The sequence below is a fragment of the Macaca fascicularis genome, chromosome 20, assembly GCF_037993035.2.
Source record: "Macaca fascicularis isolate 582-1 chromosome 20, T2T-MFA8v1.1".
Classification (NCBI taxonomy): domain Eukaryota; kingdom Metazoa; phylum Chordata; class Mammalia; order Primates; family Cercopithecidae; genus Macaca; species Macaca fascicularis.
The window spans coordinates 49421710-49439252 of NC_088394.1; the positions used below are offsets into that span (position 1 = coordinate 49421710).

Sequence of the window (17543 nt, forward strand, 5' to 3'; positions counted from 1 at the left end):
TCCTCCCACCTCAGTTTCCCAAGTAGCTAGGACTACAGGTGTGTACCACCACACTGGGTTAATTTTTCTATTTTTCATAGAGACAGGGTTTCACCATGTCGCCCAGACTGATTTTGAACTCCTGTACTCAAGCAGTCCAGCCACCTTGGCCTCCCAAAGTGCTGGGCATTGTGAACTCCAACGCCCAGCGTATGTACTTATTTTCAGATACTTCTAAACCATTTGTGTTCAACTTCTGTTCTTGCCCCATAGTCACCTTGAGACTCATCACTCAGCCAACTCCAAAAGCATTGCTGATTACTGTGAATTTTACTAAGGTTTTCTTAAGAGGGTTTCATTGCCTCAAAATTGTTCCCGAAATATCCTGTTACCTGTCTCTACCTGATTTTCTCCTATCTTCAGGGTTCCATTTCCTGTCCTCCCGCCTGTCATTATACCTTCCATAAGCCCCTGCTTTTGTCCCAGCAATTTTCCCTGTGTCAGTTTACATGCCCCAGGAAGCAAAACAAAAATAGCAAAACAGTAATGCCTTCTTACAGCTCCTCAATCTGGAAAATGTTTTATATCAAGCTCATTTATAAATCAAGGATTGGCAATTTTAAAAATTAAAGAAAGGAGAATTCGAAAAAAAATGAATTGGTCGGGCATGGTGGCTCAAGCCTGTAATCCCAGCACTCTGGGAGGCCGAGGCGGGCGGATCACTTGAGGTCAGGAGTTCGAGACCAGCCTGGTCAACATAGTGAAACCCTGCCTCTACTGAAAATATAAAAATTAGCCGGGCGCGGTAGCACGCACCTGTAATCCCAGATATTCAGGAGGCTGAGGCAGAAGAATCGCTTGAACCCGGGAGGCGGAGGTTGCCGTGAGCCAAGATCGTGCCACTGCACTCCAGCCTGGGCGACAGAGCCAGACTCTGTCTCAAATTAAAAAAAAAAAAAAAAAAAAAAAAAAAGGACTGTCTGCCCTTCAGAGTCAGCTACCAGAAAATTCGGAGACTGGGGTTTTTAAAGAATGACTTGGCGGGTAGGGGGCCAGGGAGTGGCGAATGCTAATTTGTCAGGTGGGAGGTGAAATCTTAGGGGGTTGAAGTGGGCTCTTGCTGTCTTCTGTTTCTGAGTGGGACTGTAGAACTGGTTGAGCCAGATTATGGTCTGAGTGGCGCCAGCTCATGCATCGGAATGCGGGGTCTGAAAAGTATCTCCAGCACCAATCTTAGGTTTTACAATAGTGATGTTATCCCTGAGAGCAACTGGGGAGGTTAGGAATCTTGTAGCCTCTGGCTGCAAGACTCCTAAATCATAATTTCTAATCTTGTGGCTAATTTGTTAGTTCTACAAAGGCAGACTGATCCTCAGGCAAGAAGGGGGTTTGTTTTGGGAAAGCTTTGTAAAAATCTTTGCTTCAAAGTGAAACTACAAATTAAATTCCTCCTGTAGTTAGTTGGGTCTTCGCCTGGGAATGAACAAGTGCAGCTCGGAGGTGAGAAGCATGGAGTCATTTAGGTCAGATCCCTTTCCCAGTGGTAACTTTCTCACTGTTAGGATTTTTGCAAAGGCAGTTTCGTGAAGGTACACAGACAGGCCCTTGCTATTATCCTGGTTTTTTAGATAAGGATATCCAGGCAATGAGGAAGTTTTACTTCTGGGAACAGCCTGGATGCGAAACCTTCACACGTCAGTGTCTTTTGGACATTTTCTCGTCAGTACAACCCTGTTGAATGTTCTCACGATGGGGAGGTATGTGCTTAAAATGCGGGGAAGGTGCTTTTATTTCACCCCTGGTGAAACTAGGCGAGCTAATTTTTTTAAACATGATTTTTGGCCCCCTTGAACCGTCGGCCTGGACTACATTTCCCAGCAGGCCGTGCTCAAGACTACGGGTGCCTGCAGGAGGTCAGCGTCGTTGGCAGCGGCGCAGGCGCAGGCGCGGAGCGGGCGGCGGACGGGCGGGCGCTTCGCGGTTTGAATGGCTGCGGGCCCGGGCCCTCACCTCACCTGAGGTCCGGCTGCCCAGGGGTGCGCTATGCCGTCGGGAGGTGACCAGTCGCCGCCGCCCCCGCCTCCTCCTCCGGCGGCGGCAGCCTCGGATGAGGAGGAGGAGGACGACGGCGAGGCGGAGGACGCCGCGCCGCCTAACGAGTCGCCCACCCCTCACATCCAGCAGCGGTTCGACGAGCTGTGCAGCCGCCTCAACATGGACGAGGCGGCGCGGGCCGAGGCCTGGGACAGCTACCGCAGCATGAGCGAGAGCTACACTCTGGAGGTGCGCTCGCGGGCGGAGGGGCGCTTCCGGCCTAGTCGGCGTGAACCGGTGCCTTCCGAGCCGCGTCGCGCGCCACGAGAGACCCTCGGGCGGGTTGCGGGATCCCAGCCGGGAGAGGCGTGGGGACCCCCTCTGCGCTATTCCGAGGCACTTAGCCGCTCCGAGGGCGAACCTGCTCTCGCCGCGCTTCCCCGCGGCTTCCGAATGGGGAACGCGTTTTGCCCTAAAGTAACATAGGGAAGCTGAGATCGCGCTGGGGTCCCGATGAGGAAGATGGGTGTGTGTGGCCCATCTGACCCCCCGCCCGCCTTGTTAGTAGAATGAACTAGTGTCGTTATCAAGACCGCACGGAGAAGGGGAGGGGACTTGCCCTTATTTGCACCGCGATTAACCGGGCTGTGGCACCTGGGTCTCCAGGCGTCTCCGTCTGTTCGCTTCCCCCTGTTAACCAAATTGCCTTTGCCCAGACGTTGCTGGCGTTAGAGTCAACGAGCTGATGCGTTTTGGTCTGTGTTTACGTCTGTGTAAACAAATTAAGACTCATTTTCCCCCAGGCCACATGAAATGAGCCCTCCGCCGACCCGGATATAGATACATGCTCCCATTTGTCACTAGGCTCAGGATTGTGGCTACCTCGAGGGCTTTTTGGTCACCCCGGGCATTGCACAGGACTCCTGTTGTCGGGATCCGGGCGTGTTAGGTCGCAGCCTTCGGACTGGGCTTGTGGATGAGAAAAATGGCCATTCTAGCCAGTGACTGTTAGTTCTGTAGGCACCTCCCTTTCATGGGCCAATGGGAAGTGACACGGAAGTACGGATTGTTTATCAGCTCTTCTACTGTGTGTGTGTGGCATTTAAACCTGAGGCCATTTAATTTCTCAAGTAGTTTTATAATTACTTTGGATAAAGAGGGGGGCAAATAGGCCCAGGATGCAAAGCCTAACCAAGGTATTATTTAAATATGATGTTTTTGGCTATGTGTACTGATGAGTGAGGTTATTTTAAATTTGTATTTGCATTAATAGAATTTTGATTCAATTACGATTTCCCTCTTTGAATTGTTATATCTGCAGAAGAAAGATAGTGTATGGTGGCTTTAGAACCCGACAGACCTGGGTGACTGAACAATTTACTTAACCGCTGGAAAGTTGAGTTTTGTGATCTTTAAACTGGAGATATGTGTGTTTACCTCACAGAGCTGTTCTGAAGATTAAATAAGGCAACAATGTAGTTTCTGGCACATAAAGCACCCATATGGACGGTGCTTTCAAGTTTCCTAAGCTCTTTGTATATTTACATGATCTGGCTGAGTAAACTATGTTCCTGTCCGTCTCTCAGTGCCTTTCTGTAGTCTGGCAAAGAGAAGGACTGGTTGACTTTTTTTTTTTTTTTCTTTTTTTTGCTTTTTTTTTTTCTTTGGTAAAGGGCCTTAAAGGCTTCTAAACTAGCTTTTATTTTACCCTCAGGATGATCCTGTAAATTAGATAGAACAAGCGTTATCACCATTTAGTTGAGGTATGTCAACTCATAGTGGTTAAGTTGTATGAAGTCCAGTGATACATGAGCAAATACCACGTAAGAGCTGGTTAGTAAATTATTTTTGAAAACACATGTTTGATTACTCAATTCTTTTGATTACTGAGACTTTAGTTTCAGCTTCTTAGCCCAGTTTATTCAGTAAATGATTTACTCAGTAAAATATTCATCAAATATTTCTTGAGCACCTGTTCTCAGTGCTACACACTGTTCTCAGTGCTGGATATAGAGCATCAAACAAAGCCTAAAAATACCTGCCTTTGTGGGGCTTATAGTGAGCTACGCTGTGAGATAATGTGGGATGTCATTCTCATGGGAGTGTAAGGGGAAATAAAGCTCTTATGATATTTAATACAGAATACTGGTTATGGAAATTTAATTTGATTCATTGTATTTTCTGTGCATTTTTAACCTATAACTCATTCTTACAGTCCTCAGCCAAAAAAATGCAGCCTCTGAGACTGTTTAGTAATTTTCCCACTGTGTTACAGCTACTGTATGGCAGAGCCAGAATTTGAAACCAGATCTATTTGACCCTATAAGATATGGCCACGAGATGTTAATTTTGAGGATAACTATTTTTTAGTATTATGGAATTTTTCAACAAATATTTTTTAGGACCAAAGATAAACTAGGCAGAGTCTACTCTTTGCATAAATTGTTTAAAAGAACTTCCCGCTCCGTTTTATCATCTAAGTACGGTAAAATTCTCACAAGACTAATTCTTTTCTTCTTTTTAGGAAAGATGCAGCTGTAGACTTTCTTTTTTTGTTGTTGTTGTTTTCTCTCTGCCATCCAAGTAGTTGTGAATTTTCTAGAGCCAAAATAGAACATTATAGATTATCTTTTAAACCCTTTATTGAAGCACAGGATAATGCTATGACTGACTTAACTTTATACTTTGTAAGAGATCTTGATAGAGTAGAGAAATGCAGTAGTTATGCATCTAAATTTGCTTTTACATCATAAATCAAGAATATTATGAAACCATCTCCCAGAGACATATGTAATACATAAATCTTGGCTGTTTTTTTTGACAATAGAACATCTATGCTATTGATACATATAAGTGGGTTTGTAAGATAGTCTATGTGTAAATGTGAAAAATGAAGAATTTCCAGTTTTTCTCATTTTCATTTAGACCAGTAATGAATACAGTGAAGCCAAAGGACAGCTTCCATCCTTCCTCGCTTTTATAGGAAGAGGAAAGTTGTATCACTTCTTGAATAAAAAACGATTGTGAAGATGATCTTTTAGAAACAATGCCTTAAAAATTATTATTTTTGAATGTATCTGGTAGGGGATCCACAATAGTCTCATTTGGTTATAAAAATAAATTTTATGTATTCATGTATGTGTTTTGATTAGGTATAAAATTAGTGGCTGAATATCCATTCAAGCTTAATTTTGTATTTCTATCACTTTTCTAGATTTTGTGCAAGATTAAAAATATAAACAATAGGCCGGGCGTGGGGGCTCACGCCTGTAATCCCAGCACTTTGGGAGGCCGAGGTGGGCGGGTCATGAGGTCAGGAGATCGAGACCATCCTGGCTAACACATTGAAACCCAGTCTCTACTAAAAATACAAAAAATTAGCCGGGCATGGTGGTGGGTGCCTGTAGTCCCAGATACTTGGGAGGCTGAGGCAGGAGAATGGTGTGAACCTGGGAGGCGTAGCTTGTAGTGAGCCGAGATGGTGCCGTTGCACTCCAGCCTGGGTGACAGAGCAAGACTCCATCTCAAAAAAAATAAAAAAAACAACAACAATAATATTGTTTCCATTACTATGGCTATGTAACAAATTGCCTTAAGGCTTTGGGGCAGAAAACAATTTGTTTGGCTCACAGCTTCTGTAAGGAATTCAGGCTGGGGACAGTGTGGATGTCAAGTTTCTGCATCAAAATGACTGGTATCTCACCTGGAAGACTTGAACAACTAGGTACTGGCAGAGCTGGAGCTCATTGGGCATCTCTGTATGTTTGTTCCATGTGGTCTCACCAGCATGGTGATCCAGGGTAGCTAAATTCTTTCATGTTGGTTCAGTACTCCCAAGGTACATGTCCTAAGAGAGAGAACCAAGTGGAATCTATATTGCCTTGTATAATCTTTAGTATTACATAGTTTCACTTCCACCTCTGCTGTTGATAGAGACAGTTAATCAATGTGAGAGATGCAGACCCTTGCCCAGGTCCAAGGTGAGGGAACCCTCTCTACCTCTCAGTGGAATAATGTCAATGTCACATTATAAGAAGAGCATATGGAACTGGGTACAGTGACTCAAACCTGTAATCCCAGCACTTTGGAAGGCCAAGGCAGATGGATCACTTGAGGCCAGGAGTTCAAGACCAGCTTGGGCAACATGGCAAAACCCTGTCTCTACAAAAAATACAAAAATTAGCCAGGTGTGGTGGCGCACGCCTGTAGTCCCAGCTACTTGGGAGGCTGAGGTAGGAGGATTGCTTGAACCTGGGAGGTGGAGGTTGCAGTGAGCCAAGATCGTGCCACTGTGCTCAAGCCTGGGTGACAGAGTGAGACTCCATCTCAAAAAAAAAAAAAGAGCATATGATATAGGGTCATCATTGAAAATAAGTTTCCCACAAAAATATAAACAACACTTTCAATTTAAATGTACTTTAAAAAATATTGAAATATATATATGTAGCTTATTAACTAAAAATCAATTTTCTCTTCTTTTACAGGGAAATGATCTTCATTGGTTAGCATGTGCCTTGTATGTGGCTTGCAGAAAATCTGTTCCAACTGTAAGCAAAGGGACAGTGGAAGGAAACTATGTATCTTTAACTAGAATCCTGAAATGTTCAGAGCAGAGGTAACTATGTTAGAGTTTGAGAAGTAGAGTATGGCTAATGTAAGCTCATAAATCATAGCGATAGTAAGAATTATGTCTGTTCATCATTTTCTGAGCATTTGTACCTGTGGACTGGTGAAATTAGATGCTAAAACTAGCATCTAATGATTTTCCTTTATTTGTATCAAAGTTAGTATCCCTTATATTTTACTTCTTTGGTGAAAATATTTAAATTTTAATGTATTAGGCACTTGTATGGAAGAATTTATTCTTAAAGGTTAGGACATTGTGTAACATTGGGAGAAATGAAGGATATTGAGAAACTTTAGGAGATACTCTAAGTTGAAAAGGCAAATAAAATATTATTTGCTATTATACTTAGAAATATGTGCACAGGACTTGTGGTCTTAATATAAATAGAATGAGTATTTCTCAGTTTCCTGTTTGGAGGATAAATGACATGATTATAATCCATTTTAGAAAGGGTCAAATATGTTTAAAAGAAGAGGCAGAAATTGCTTTATCTGTTGTGTAATTAAATTGATTACATTTATTTTTTGTGCCTTTTAGGTGAATTTTCTTACATAGCTTATTAAAGATAAGTGGAAAAATGATGTTTAGCATTTTGGGGGAAATTGCGACTCAAAATTTATGGATTTAATGGTTTTAAAAAAATCACTTACTAAATAAAAAAATTAACTGGGTGTGGTTGTGCATACCTGCAGGCCTAGCTACTTGGGAGGCTGAAATGGGAGGATCACTTGAGCCCTGAATGTTGGAGCAGTACTGCACTCCAGCTTGGGCAACAGCAAGACCTTGTCTCCAAAACAAAAAACAAAAAAGGTTACTATTTAAATAATTAACAGGCTGGGCGCGGTGGCTCACGCCTGTAATCCCAGCATTTTTGGAGGTCGAGGTGTGTGGATCACTTGAGGTCAGGAATTGGAGACCAGCCTGGTCAACATGGTGAAAGCCCGTCTCAACTAAAAAAAACGAAAATTAACTGAGTGTGGTGGCGTGCGCCTGTAATCTTAGCTACTCAGGAAGCTGAGGCAGGAAAATCACTTGTGCCCGGTAGGCAGAGGTTGCAGTGAGCCTAGATCATTGCACTATTGTACTCCAGCCTGGGTGACAAGAGTGAGACTCCATCTCAAATAAAATAAAATAATTCACAATGTCATGTTTTAGCTGACGTTGTCAATTTTAGTAATCTTTTTTTAACCTTTAACTCCATCCTGAGTTACATTGGCCAAAGAATCAGTATCCAGAATTATATAAGGAACTACTAACAGGGTTAATAAAATGAATAAAGAATATGACTTCACAAAGGTTATAATTTGTATAGCTAATAGATACAAGAAAAGATACTCAATGTCACTAATAAAGACTTTCAAAGTAGAAATATAACATTTCTTTTTTTTTTTTTTGAGGTGGAGTCTTGCTCTTTCACGCAGGCTGGAGTGCAGGGGCGTGATCTCAGCTCACTGCAATCTCCACCTCCCAGGTTCAAGCAATTCTCCTGCCTTGGCCTCCCAAGTAGCTGGGATTACAGGCACACGCCACCACACCTGGCTAATTTTTTGTATTTTTGGTAGAGACGGGGTTTCACCGTGTTGGCCAGGATGGTCTCCAACTCCCGACCTCAGGTGGTCCACCCGCCTTGGACTCCCAGAGTGCTGGGATTACAGGTGTGAGCCACCATGCCTGGCCAACATTTTATTCTTATTATTGGGAAAATTTGAAGTCTTTTATGCCAACTTTGGTCACTGTACAGGGAAACAGGAACTCTCTTTTTTTTTATTTTTCAATTCCCTTTTTTTTTTTTTTTTGAGATGGAGTCTCACTGTGCTGCCCAGGCTGGAGTGCAGTAGCTTGATCTCTACTTACTGCAACCTCTACTTCCCAGGTTCAAGTGATTCTTATGCTTCAGCGTCCCAGAGTAGCAGGGATAAAGGCACACGCCACTATACTTGACTAATTTTTGTATTTTTTGTGGAGACCAAGTTTCACCGTGTTGGCCAGGCTAGTCTCAAACTCCTGACCTCAAGTGATCCGCCTGCCTTGGTCTCTGGAAGTGCTGGGATTACAGGCATGAGCCACCACGCTTAGCCAGGAACTCTATATTGCTGGTGTACATTGGTGAAAGTCAAAATTGGCATAACGACTTTACTAGGAAATTTGGTGGTATCTAGTAACATTGAAGGTGGACATTCTCTTACTCTACTTCTTGGAGTAGTCCCTAAAGAAACTCCTGCACATGTGTATAAGGATGTTTTCATTACAACACTTTTTGTTATCATGGAATATTAGAAACAACCTAAATTTAGGTTGGGGGATGAATGCAAAAAATCCTTGTATGTTCATATGAAAGAATGTTTTTAGCAGTTAAAATGAATATATCTTACATATCAACATTAATGTCAGAAACGTTATTGAGTGTGAAAAAGCATGTTGCAGAATACCACTGAAGTATGATACCATTTATATAAAATGAAAAAACACGTAATAAGTAATAAGATATTGCTTATTGTTTACGCAGACATGTGTATGTGTAGTAAGTGTGAAAACATAGGAAGGATTAAGACCAACTTTGGAATGGTGTTTATCTTTGGGGAAGAAGGGTAGGGATGGGATTAGGGAGGAGTATAAAATGGGAATTTTGATTTTTTTTCTTTCCTTTTTTTTGAGACAGTCTCGCACTGTCGCCGGGCTGGAGTGCAGTGGCGCGATCTCTGCTCACTGCAACCTCCGCCTCCCAGGTTTAAGTGATTTTCCTGCCTCAGCCTCCCGTGTAGCTGGGATTACAGGTTCCCACCACCACGCCCAGCTAATTTTTTGTATTTTTAGTAGAGACGGGGTTTTACCACATTGGCCAGGCTGGTTTCGAACTCCTGACCTTGTGATTCTCCCGCTTTGGCCTCCCAAAGTGCTGTGATTACAGGTGTGAGCCACTGTGCCTAGCCTTGGCTGTTTCCATAGTGTTGCTGGTTTTAAAAAAAATCTGAAGTGGCGGGGGTTGGGGGAGGTGGCTCATACCTGTGATCACAGTGTTCTGGGAAGCCAAAGTCGGAGGATCACTCAAGCCCAGGAGTCTGCAATGAGCTGTGATCTTGCCACTGAACTCCAACATGGGTGACACAGCGAAACCCTATCTCTTAAAAAAAAAAAAAAAAAAAAAAAAAACTGAAGCAAAAATGACAAAATTTATTTAATATGTTAACATTTAAAAAATCTGGCAGTGAACCAATGTGAATGTTGGTTAGGTTACTCTTGTTAATTTTGGTTTGTATTTTCAAATATTTCATAGTTAACAAATACTTCAGGTAACCTAAACAAAATTAATTCGGATGATCAGAGGAATATACCAATCTGTAAGAAATTAAGCTAGTCAGAGACACCAGTTATGATTTTATTTCACTGTCTAAAAGTAATATAATTTAATGAGATAATATTGATTTACTTTTGAATACTTACTTTTGTATACTTTACCTTTATGTTAATTATGAAATATCTTATTGTTTTCTTTAATACCAGCTTAATCGAATTTTTTAATAAGATGAAGAAGTGGGAAGATATGGCAAATCTACCCCCACATTTCAGAGAACGTACTGAGAGATTAGAAAGAAACTTCACTGTTTCTGCTGTAATTTTTAAGAAATATGAACCCATTTTTCAGGACATCTTTAAATACCCTCAAGAGGAGCAACCTCGTCAGCAGCGAGGAAGGAAACAGCGGTAGGTTTTCATGTTGGTTCATCGGGAATACACATTAGTCTGTGCTGCAGTGTTAATATTTTGCTAGTTTTTCTTTTTCTAGTTTTAAAAAAGAAAGGAGATTTAAAAAATCTTTTTCCACAATAGTTTTCTTTTAATGATGCTTTTTTTGCTTTTCATTGTGGGTTAGCCATGAAGAGTTTAGCTTTTTTCATGTTGCTAAATGTATACGGGTCTTTGTTTCTATAAACTTTCATTTTTGTTATTTTATTTTATATTATTATTATTTTTCCCTCAGTGATCCTTGTTCTGAAACCTTCCTTTTTCATTTAAGCAACAAAAAATGCAAACTGTACAAGTCAGACTTCAGGGATTTTCACCCTTTAGCTGCCTTGGAGATGTATCTGTATCTAGATACATATATTTTTTATTGCGCAGGGGCCGTGCTAATCAATGTATTGTACCAGTTTTAGTATATGTGCTGCCGAAGGGAGCACTGCCCTAGATATAGATCACTATATTAACCACTATATTATCTACTAGTGACTGTATAGACTATTTTACTTTTGTGTCAAACTGAGTAATAAATAATCCCCTTGAAATGACTTCTCTAGTATTTTGATGTTTCTAATGAATCAAGAATAGAGAGACTGGATTGGGAAAAGACAGGAGAACTGAAACTATTATGAATTTGTGCTTTCTGATCACTTCTGCAAAGTCTATAGGCATGCTCTGACTCAGTGTTTTCTACCTTTCCTCATAGATAAAGGCAGTTATGGGATACACATTTTCCTTCTTTATCATTGAAAATTTTTTCATAAAGTAGAAATGAAAATTCTAACAATTAGAAAAGTTGACAAGAAAAGTAAAGGGAAAGGAGTTAAAGTTATTTGGCTAGAATAGATAATGTTTGCTTCTCTTAAAATGTAAAAGTTTTCCCAGACTGTGAAGGATGTTCACAGTAAGTGTAACCTTTTAAAAATAAAATGGGGGAATGACAAAGCAGGAGGAAAAAAATTTTTAAAAACTAAAACTATTTACATTTTAATATAGATGGCACCACTGATACAGAAGCAGCTAGTCTAGCTCACTTACAGTTTTGGGGAATTGACTGTTTAAAATGAAGTATTCTGAGCCAGGCGGGGTAGGTTGGATTACACGTGTAATCCCAGCACTTTAGGAGGCTGAGGTGGGCGAGTCACCTGAGGTCAGGAATTCAAGACCAGCCTGGCCAACATGGCAAAACTCCAGCTCTACTGAAAATACAAAAATTAGCTCTGTGTGGTGGTGCACGCCTGTAATCCTAGCTACTCGGGAGGCTGAGTCAGAAGAATCCCTTGAACCGAGAGGCAGAAGTTGCAGTGAGCCAAGATTGTACCATTGCACTCCAGCCTGGGCGACAAGAATGAAACTCCATCTCATAAATAAATAAATAAATAAATAAATAAAAGGAGATATTCTGGCTGGGTGCCTGTAATCCCAGCACTTTGGGAGGCCAAGGCAGGTGGATCACTTGAGGTCGGGAGTTCGAGACCAGCCTGGCCAACATGGTGAAACCCCATCTCTACTAAAAATATAAAAATTAGCAGGGTGTGGTAGTGGGTGCCTATAATCCCAGCTACTTGGGAGGGTGAGGTGGAAGAATCACTTGAACCTTGGAGGTGGAGGTTGCAGTGAGCCGTGATCACGCCACTGCACTCCAGCCTGGGCGATAGAGCGAGACACCGTTTTATTAATAAATAAATAAATAAATAAATAAATAAAATGACATATTCTCCTAGCACTTTGGGAGGCCGAGGCAGGTGGATTGCTTGAGGTCAGGAGCTCAAGACTAGTTTGGCCAACGTGGCAAAACCCCATCTCCACTAAAAATACAAAAAGTAGGCAGGTATGGTGGCATGTGCCTGTTGTCCCAGCTACTTGAGAGGCTGAGGCAGGTGAATCGCTTGAACCGAGGAGGCGGAGATTGCAGTGAGCTGCGATCGCCCCACTGCACTCCAGCCTCGGTGACAGAATGAGACTTCGTCACTAAATAAATAAATAAATAATGAAGTATTCTAAAGTTTGGACAGAAGCTTTGTGTTGAGTCTGAGTGAGGCCAGTGTGATCATTTATAGGAAGATATCTTTTTTGGAGTATCTGGAAAATAATTTCAGATTGCACTTGTTTTGATATTTCTTAGGATGTGTATACTATTTAATTCTAATTAAGATAATTTTAAAAGGCCATGTGCAGTGGCTCACACTTGATCCCAGCACTTTGGGAGGCTGAATCAGACGGATCACTTGAGCCCAGGAGTTTGAGACCAGCCTAGGCAGCATGGCAAAACTTCATCTCCACAAAAAAAAAACAAAAATTAGCTTGGAATGGTGGCTCACACCCATGGTCCCAGCTATTGGGGAGGCTGAGGTGGGAGGATCACTTGAGCTTGGGAGGTTGAGGCTGCAGTGAGCTGTGATCATACCACTGTACTCCAGTTTGGGTGACAGAGCAAGACCTTGTCTCAAAAAAAAAAAGTAAATCACTTTATTAGAGATTTTACATTTTTATCACTTTGTATACTTTCTATTAGCTCTTTCTGCTACCCGTAGTCATGATGTATAGCACTTACTGAGCATTTGTTTTGGGGCAGGGACTCTTAAGACTTCAATATGTATTACTTCAGTTAATCCCTCTGACAACCTTGTGATGCTCATACTGTTATTACAGATAGAGAAAATAAGCTGCTGAGAGGTTAAGTAATTTGGCCAGAGTCGCACAACTGAGTGGAGCTTTTATTGAAACTGACTGCAGAACCCATGTGCTTTACTGTGACTGTATCCTGCATCTCTCACACACTATTTGAAAATTTGTCACTATTTGTTTAGCACATATCCACAGGAAATATGATTAGGTATTACCTAGGACACAGGCATTTTTAAAACACCAAACCCCACAGTCTCTGTCTTCTGAGAGCTTACAGTACAGTCAGCGAGATAAGGCAGGTATGAAGATTCCGGCGCATGCAATGCAGTGTGTTATAAAAGTCCCATGACTACAAGAGGGAATAGAAATGTAAAAAGACACAAAAGCAGTAAAACAAGAGAAAATGTGGGAGGTTAGTCAAGTTTTTTTTTTCCCTAGAATTCTCAAGTACAGCCAGAATTAAGAGTAGCTTAAGTGTTAAGCTAAAAAAAATTGAATTTTATTTTGGTAGGCAACCAAATTAGAAATAGTTTATCATGCGCCTATGGTAGAGAGTCTGCTTTTAAAAGCAGAACACTGACATTTAATCCTTGCCATGGACTGGTGAATTAAGTACAGTATTGTACCCAAATAGAATAATCTTTTGACAGATGAAATGACTAAGTCTAGGTGAGCAAGTGTACCCTAGCTAATGGTAATGCTGAACTAAATCTAATCTAATCTCCACGGAATTTCGTTCCTCTCGGCACCTTGTTAGAATAAGGCTGTTGGGATATGGAAACCACAGATTTCTTGTCTAAAAGTTGTCAGAGGTTTTGGTAGAAAAGCCAAGCTTAAAGCAGGTCTGAAACTTTAGCAGACAACTTGGCAATATACAACAGATACTCTTAATGAATGGAAGTATAAGGAATTATAGGAAGCTCATAATTTACATTAAAAAGGCCTTTTGTGATTTGATATAGTCTGGAATATCTAGGGAGGGAGGGAGGGATACAGGTCATTAGCTATGATAAAGGAGAAAAAAATGAGGACGTATCTGACTGCATATAGTGGTCTTAAAGCAGCATAGCATTGCTATGTCATCAAAAGAACTATTTTTATTCATTTTATTTTCCACCTTACCTATCTTGCCCTCAAAAAACTTTAAAAAATTCTTTAAGAATTTTCTTTTCTTTGAAATGGGCTCTTTCCCCGGATCCCAGCTATTTCCTACCAGTATTTTGTTGAGGCAGAACATCCATGTTTTCCATGTGAAGCTGAATGTGGTCTCTCTCCTTTAACTGTGGGTTTTGACACCAAATTTATAGTCATTTGGGATGTTTTTTTTCTGATTCTTCTGTTGTCTCATGACTTTTTTTTTTCTTCCCCCAAAGGCGACAGCCCTGTACTGTGTCTGAAATTTTCCATTTTTGTTGGGTGCTTTTTATATATGCAAAAGGTAAGAAAATAGTAATATTTGTTTAGATATTAATACGTCTATTTATGTTTTCAGGTATTAATTTTGTCAACTTCTAACATGTATCAGGAAAAGATTTTCACTGAAAATTTTCTCAAGGGTTTTAATCTTAGATTCTTTTTTAAGTATTGCCTTTTTATCAAAGAATCTATTGGATTTCTTTACAATATCCAGATCTTCTCTTATTAAATGGAAAGTTCTTTAATTTTGTTGTATACAACATCTTTACTACCCAAAGCGACTCTTTTAAATTATGAGCTGAAAACACATTATTCTGTATATGCTTGTATTGTGAACTCTATTTTTCATGAGATGTATCTTATTTACTTGAGTGCAATTACTGATCTACCTCAGGACAGTTCAGATTTTTTTTTTTTGGTATCTTTTTCAGATAAGTATACTTAGTCAAATACTTTTATATGCTACTTATTTTCTTTCCTTTTTTCTCATTTTCTCATCTCATGACCTACGCAAGGTCTGCATTCAGTGAAATCCATGTCTCTATTATTTTTTGTCCTTTTTGTATTTATTTATTTATTTATTTATTTATTTATTTTGAGATGGAGTCTCACTCTGTCTCCCAGGGTGGATTGCAGTGGCACAGTCTCGGCTCACTGCAGCCTACACCTCCCAGGTTCAAGTAATTCTGCCTCAGCCTCCCGAATAGCTGTGATTACAGGTGCCCACCACCATGCCCAGCTAATTTTTGTGTTTTCAGTAGAGATGGGGTTTCGCCATGTTGGCCAGGCTGGTCTCGAACTCCTGATCTCAGGTGATCTGCCCACCTTGGCCTCCCAAAGTGCTGGGATTATAGGCGTGAGCCATGACACCCGGTTCCTTTTTATATTTCTATGTAGAAACAATTCTTAGTAATCTAAAGTAGATAGGAAAGTGCAGTTATATTATTACATAGGTTTCTTCTGTATACTATGTGGAATGCCTTTGCCATTAAGATAGCTCAATAAAATGCAAAGTTAACAAAGAATCATAGAGCTGGAAGGAGTTTCATAAATATAAGAGAGATTCTCATTATTAGATTAACTAGCTTAACTTAATTTTTTTTTGAGACGGAGTCTCACTCTGTGGCCCAGGCTGGAGTGCAGTGGTGCGATCTTGGCTCACTGCAACCTCTGCTGCCCGGGTTCAAGCAATCTCCTGCCTCAGCCTCCCGAGTAGCTGGGATTACAGGTGCCTGCCACCGTGCCCGGCTAATTTTTTGTAGTTTTTTGTAGAGACGGGGTTTCACCATCTTGGCCAAGCTGGTCTTGAACTCCTGACCTCATGATCCACCTGCCTCGGCCTCCCAAAGTGCTGGGCTTACAGGTGTGAGCCATCGCACCTGGCCTAGCTTAACTTATTTACTTTATTTTTTATTTTTATTCTTATTTTTGAGACAGGGTCTTGCTTTGTTGCCCAGGCTGGGGTGCAGTGGTGTGATCTCTGCTCACTGCAACCTCTGCCTCTTATGTTCAAGTGATTCTTGTGCCTCAGCCTCTTGAGTAGCTGCGATTGCAGGCATGCACCGCTATACCCGGCTAATTTTTGTATTTTTAGTAGAGTTGGGGTTTTACCATGTTGGCCAGGGTGGTCTTGAACTCCTGACCTCAAGTGATCCGCCACCTCGGCCTCCCGAAGTGTTGGGATTACAGGTGTGAGCTACTGTGCTCAGCCAGCTTAGTTACTTTAAAGATGAGGCAGCTGAGCCCAGAAACTAGCTGCTGGCAACAAAGCTAAGATTTGAACTCAGATCTCCTGGTTCCTGGTTCTTAGTTTCATACTGGCTGTGAAGGCCTCTGGGAAGAATGTGTGATATTGTTGGTCGCCAGGTTTGATTTAACTTAATTACAACTGGTCCCTCTCTAGCTAGTTAGGGTGAGAGCTGCCATCCTTCCTTCCCTAAGCTGCATGCTTGATTCAAGAGAAAAACCTTCTTTCATACATGACACTGGCATGTTTCTTTAGTGATGACAAAGGTGACATGATCAGTGGCATGAAATAAAGGTTTTGGAGTATATAAACCATTTTTACAGTGGCTACAAATTTTAGAATGTGTGACTGCTATTATATATGATGGTAATCTTTTCATATGATTGTATTGGGCAAGTATGTCTGACTTCTAGGATTTTTATCTGTTTTGTTTGTCTCTTATGGCATATGTGTACTTAGAAGTAAATGTATTTGGTACTGTAATAATATGTACAATACAATAAAAAATAATTTCATTGTCCTTATTTTGTTCTCATTGGACCCGTTGGGGTGGTTTTTTCTCTGTAATTAGCTCAGTGTTTGAATTTTATCTCATTAATTCAGTTTATAGTAATTCCACCTTAAGAACCTTTGTGGGTTGGGCATGGTGGCGTATGCCTGGAATCCTAGCTACTTGGGAGGCTGAGGTGGGAGAATTGCTTGAACCTGGGAGGCGGAGGCTGCAGTGAGCTGAGATTGCGCCTCTAGTCTGGGCGACAGAGCGACAGAGCAAGACCCTGTCTCAAAAAACAAACAAACAAAGAACCTTTGTCCTCTCACAATCCACCACTGATCTTTTATAATGCACGGTGATCTTTTCTAACAGTCATTTAATTGCTTTAATTCAGTTCTCATTTATTTTGGGGAAAGGGTTACTCTTTTGTAGCCACCTTTCTAATGACAAGCCAACTCCGGAGATGAAACATTTCTATTTACTTGTTATCTTTGTTGATTAAAAGATAAAATATCTCACACAAAGTCAGATTTATTTATAAGGTCAGGATTTGAAATATAAAACACGTCATGTTGAGAGAGTCCTAGAATTTAATTTAAATTAGATTCTGGTCTCTAGGGGCATTTCAGCTTTTTATTAGACATTACAGTGCTGCTGGGTTTTTTGCCTTCTATGGCAAGTGCACACCAGTAACAAGTTTAGGCTTGTTGGTGTGATGGGCTTTGTAGCTTGAAATCGGTAGGTGCTACTTACTTCCTTTTTTTTTTTACATGAGAAACCAAGTATATTTTAATAGTAAACCTCTTTATAGAAGAACCAAGCAAGTTGGTTTGGCTATATCAATGCACAGTTTAATGTGTTGAATATCATTTGCCTCTTTG

At 40.9% G+C, this 17543-nt stretch overlaps 1 protein-coding gene across 19 annotated transcripts in view; it reads left to right on the forward strand.

Annotated features, from left to right (window-relative positions):
* The window catches only part of RBL2 (RB transcriptional corepressor like 2), a 132503-nt gene that overhangs the window by 62615 nt on the left and 52345 nt on the right, over nucleotides 1-17543 (forward strand). For 9 of the 19 annotated variants that reach the window (XM_074026675.1, XM_074026678.1, XM_065536760.1 and 6 more), the window contains exons 1-4: nucleotides 1928-2262; nucleotides 6498-6628; nucleotides 10142-10342; nucleotides 14380-14444. In XM_074026675.1, coding sequence (XP_073882776.1) covers nucleotides 2023-2262; nucleotides 6498-6628; nucleotides 10142-10342; nucleotides 14380-14444 — 637 coding nt within the window. In that variant the 5' untranslated portion in view covers nucleotides 1928-2022. Of the gene's footprint in view, nucleotides 1-1927; nucleotides 2263-3081; nucleotides 3210-6497; nucleotides 6629-10141; nucleotides 10343-14379; nucleotides 14445-17543 lie in introns of those variants that run through there. The other 10 variants (XM_005591931.5, XM_045382162.3, XM_074026687.1 and 7 more) reach the window with 6 other exon arrangements.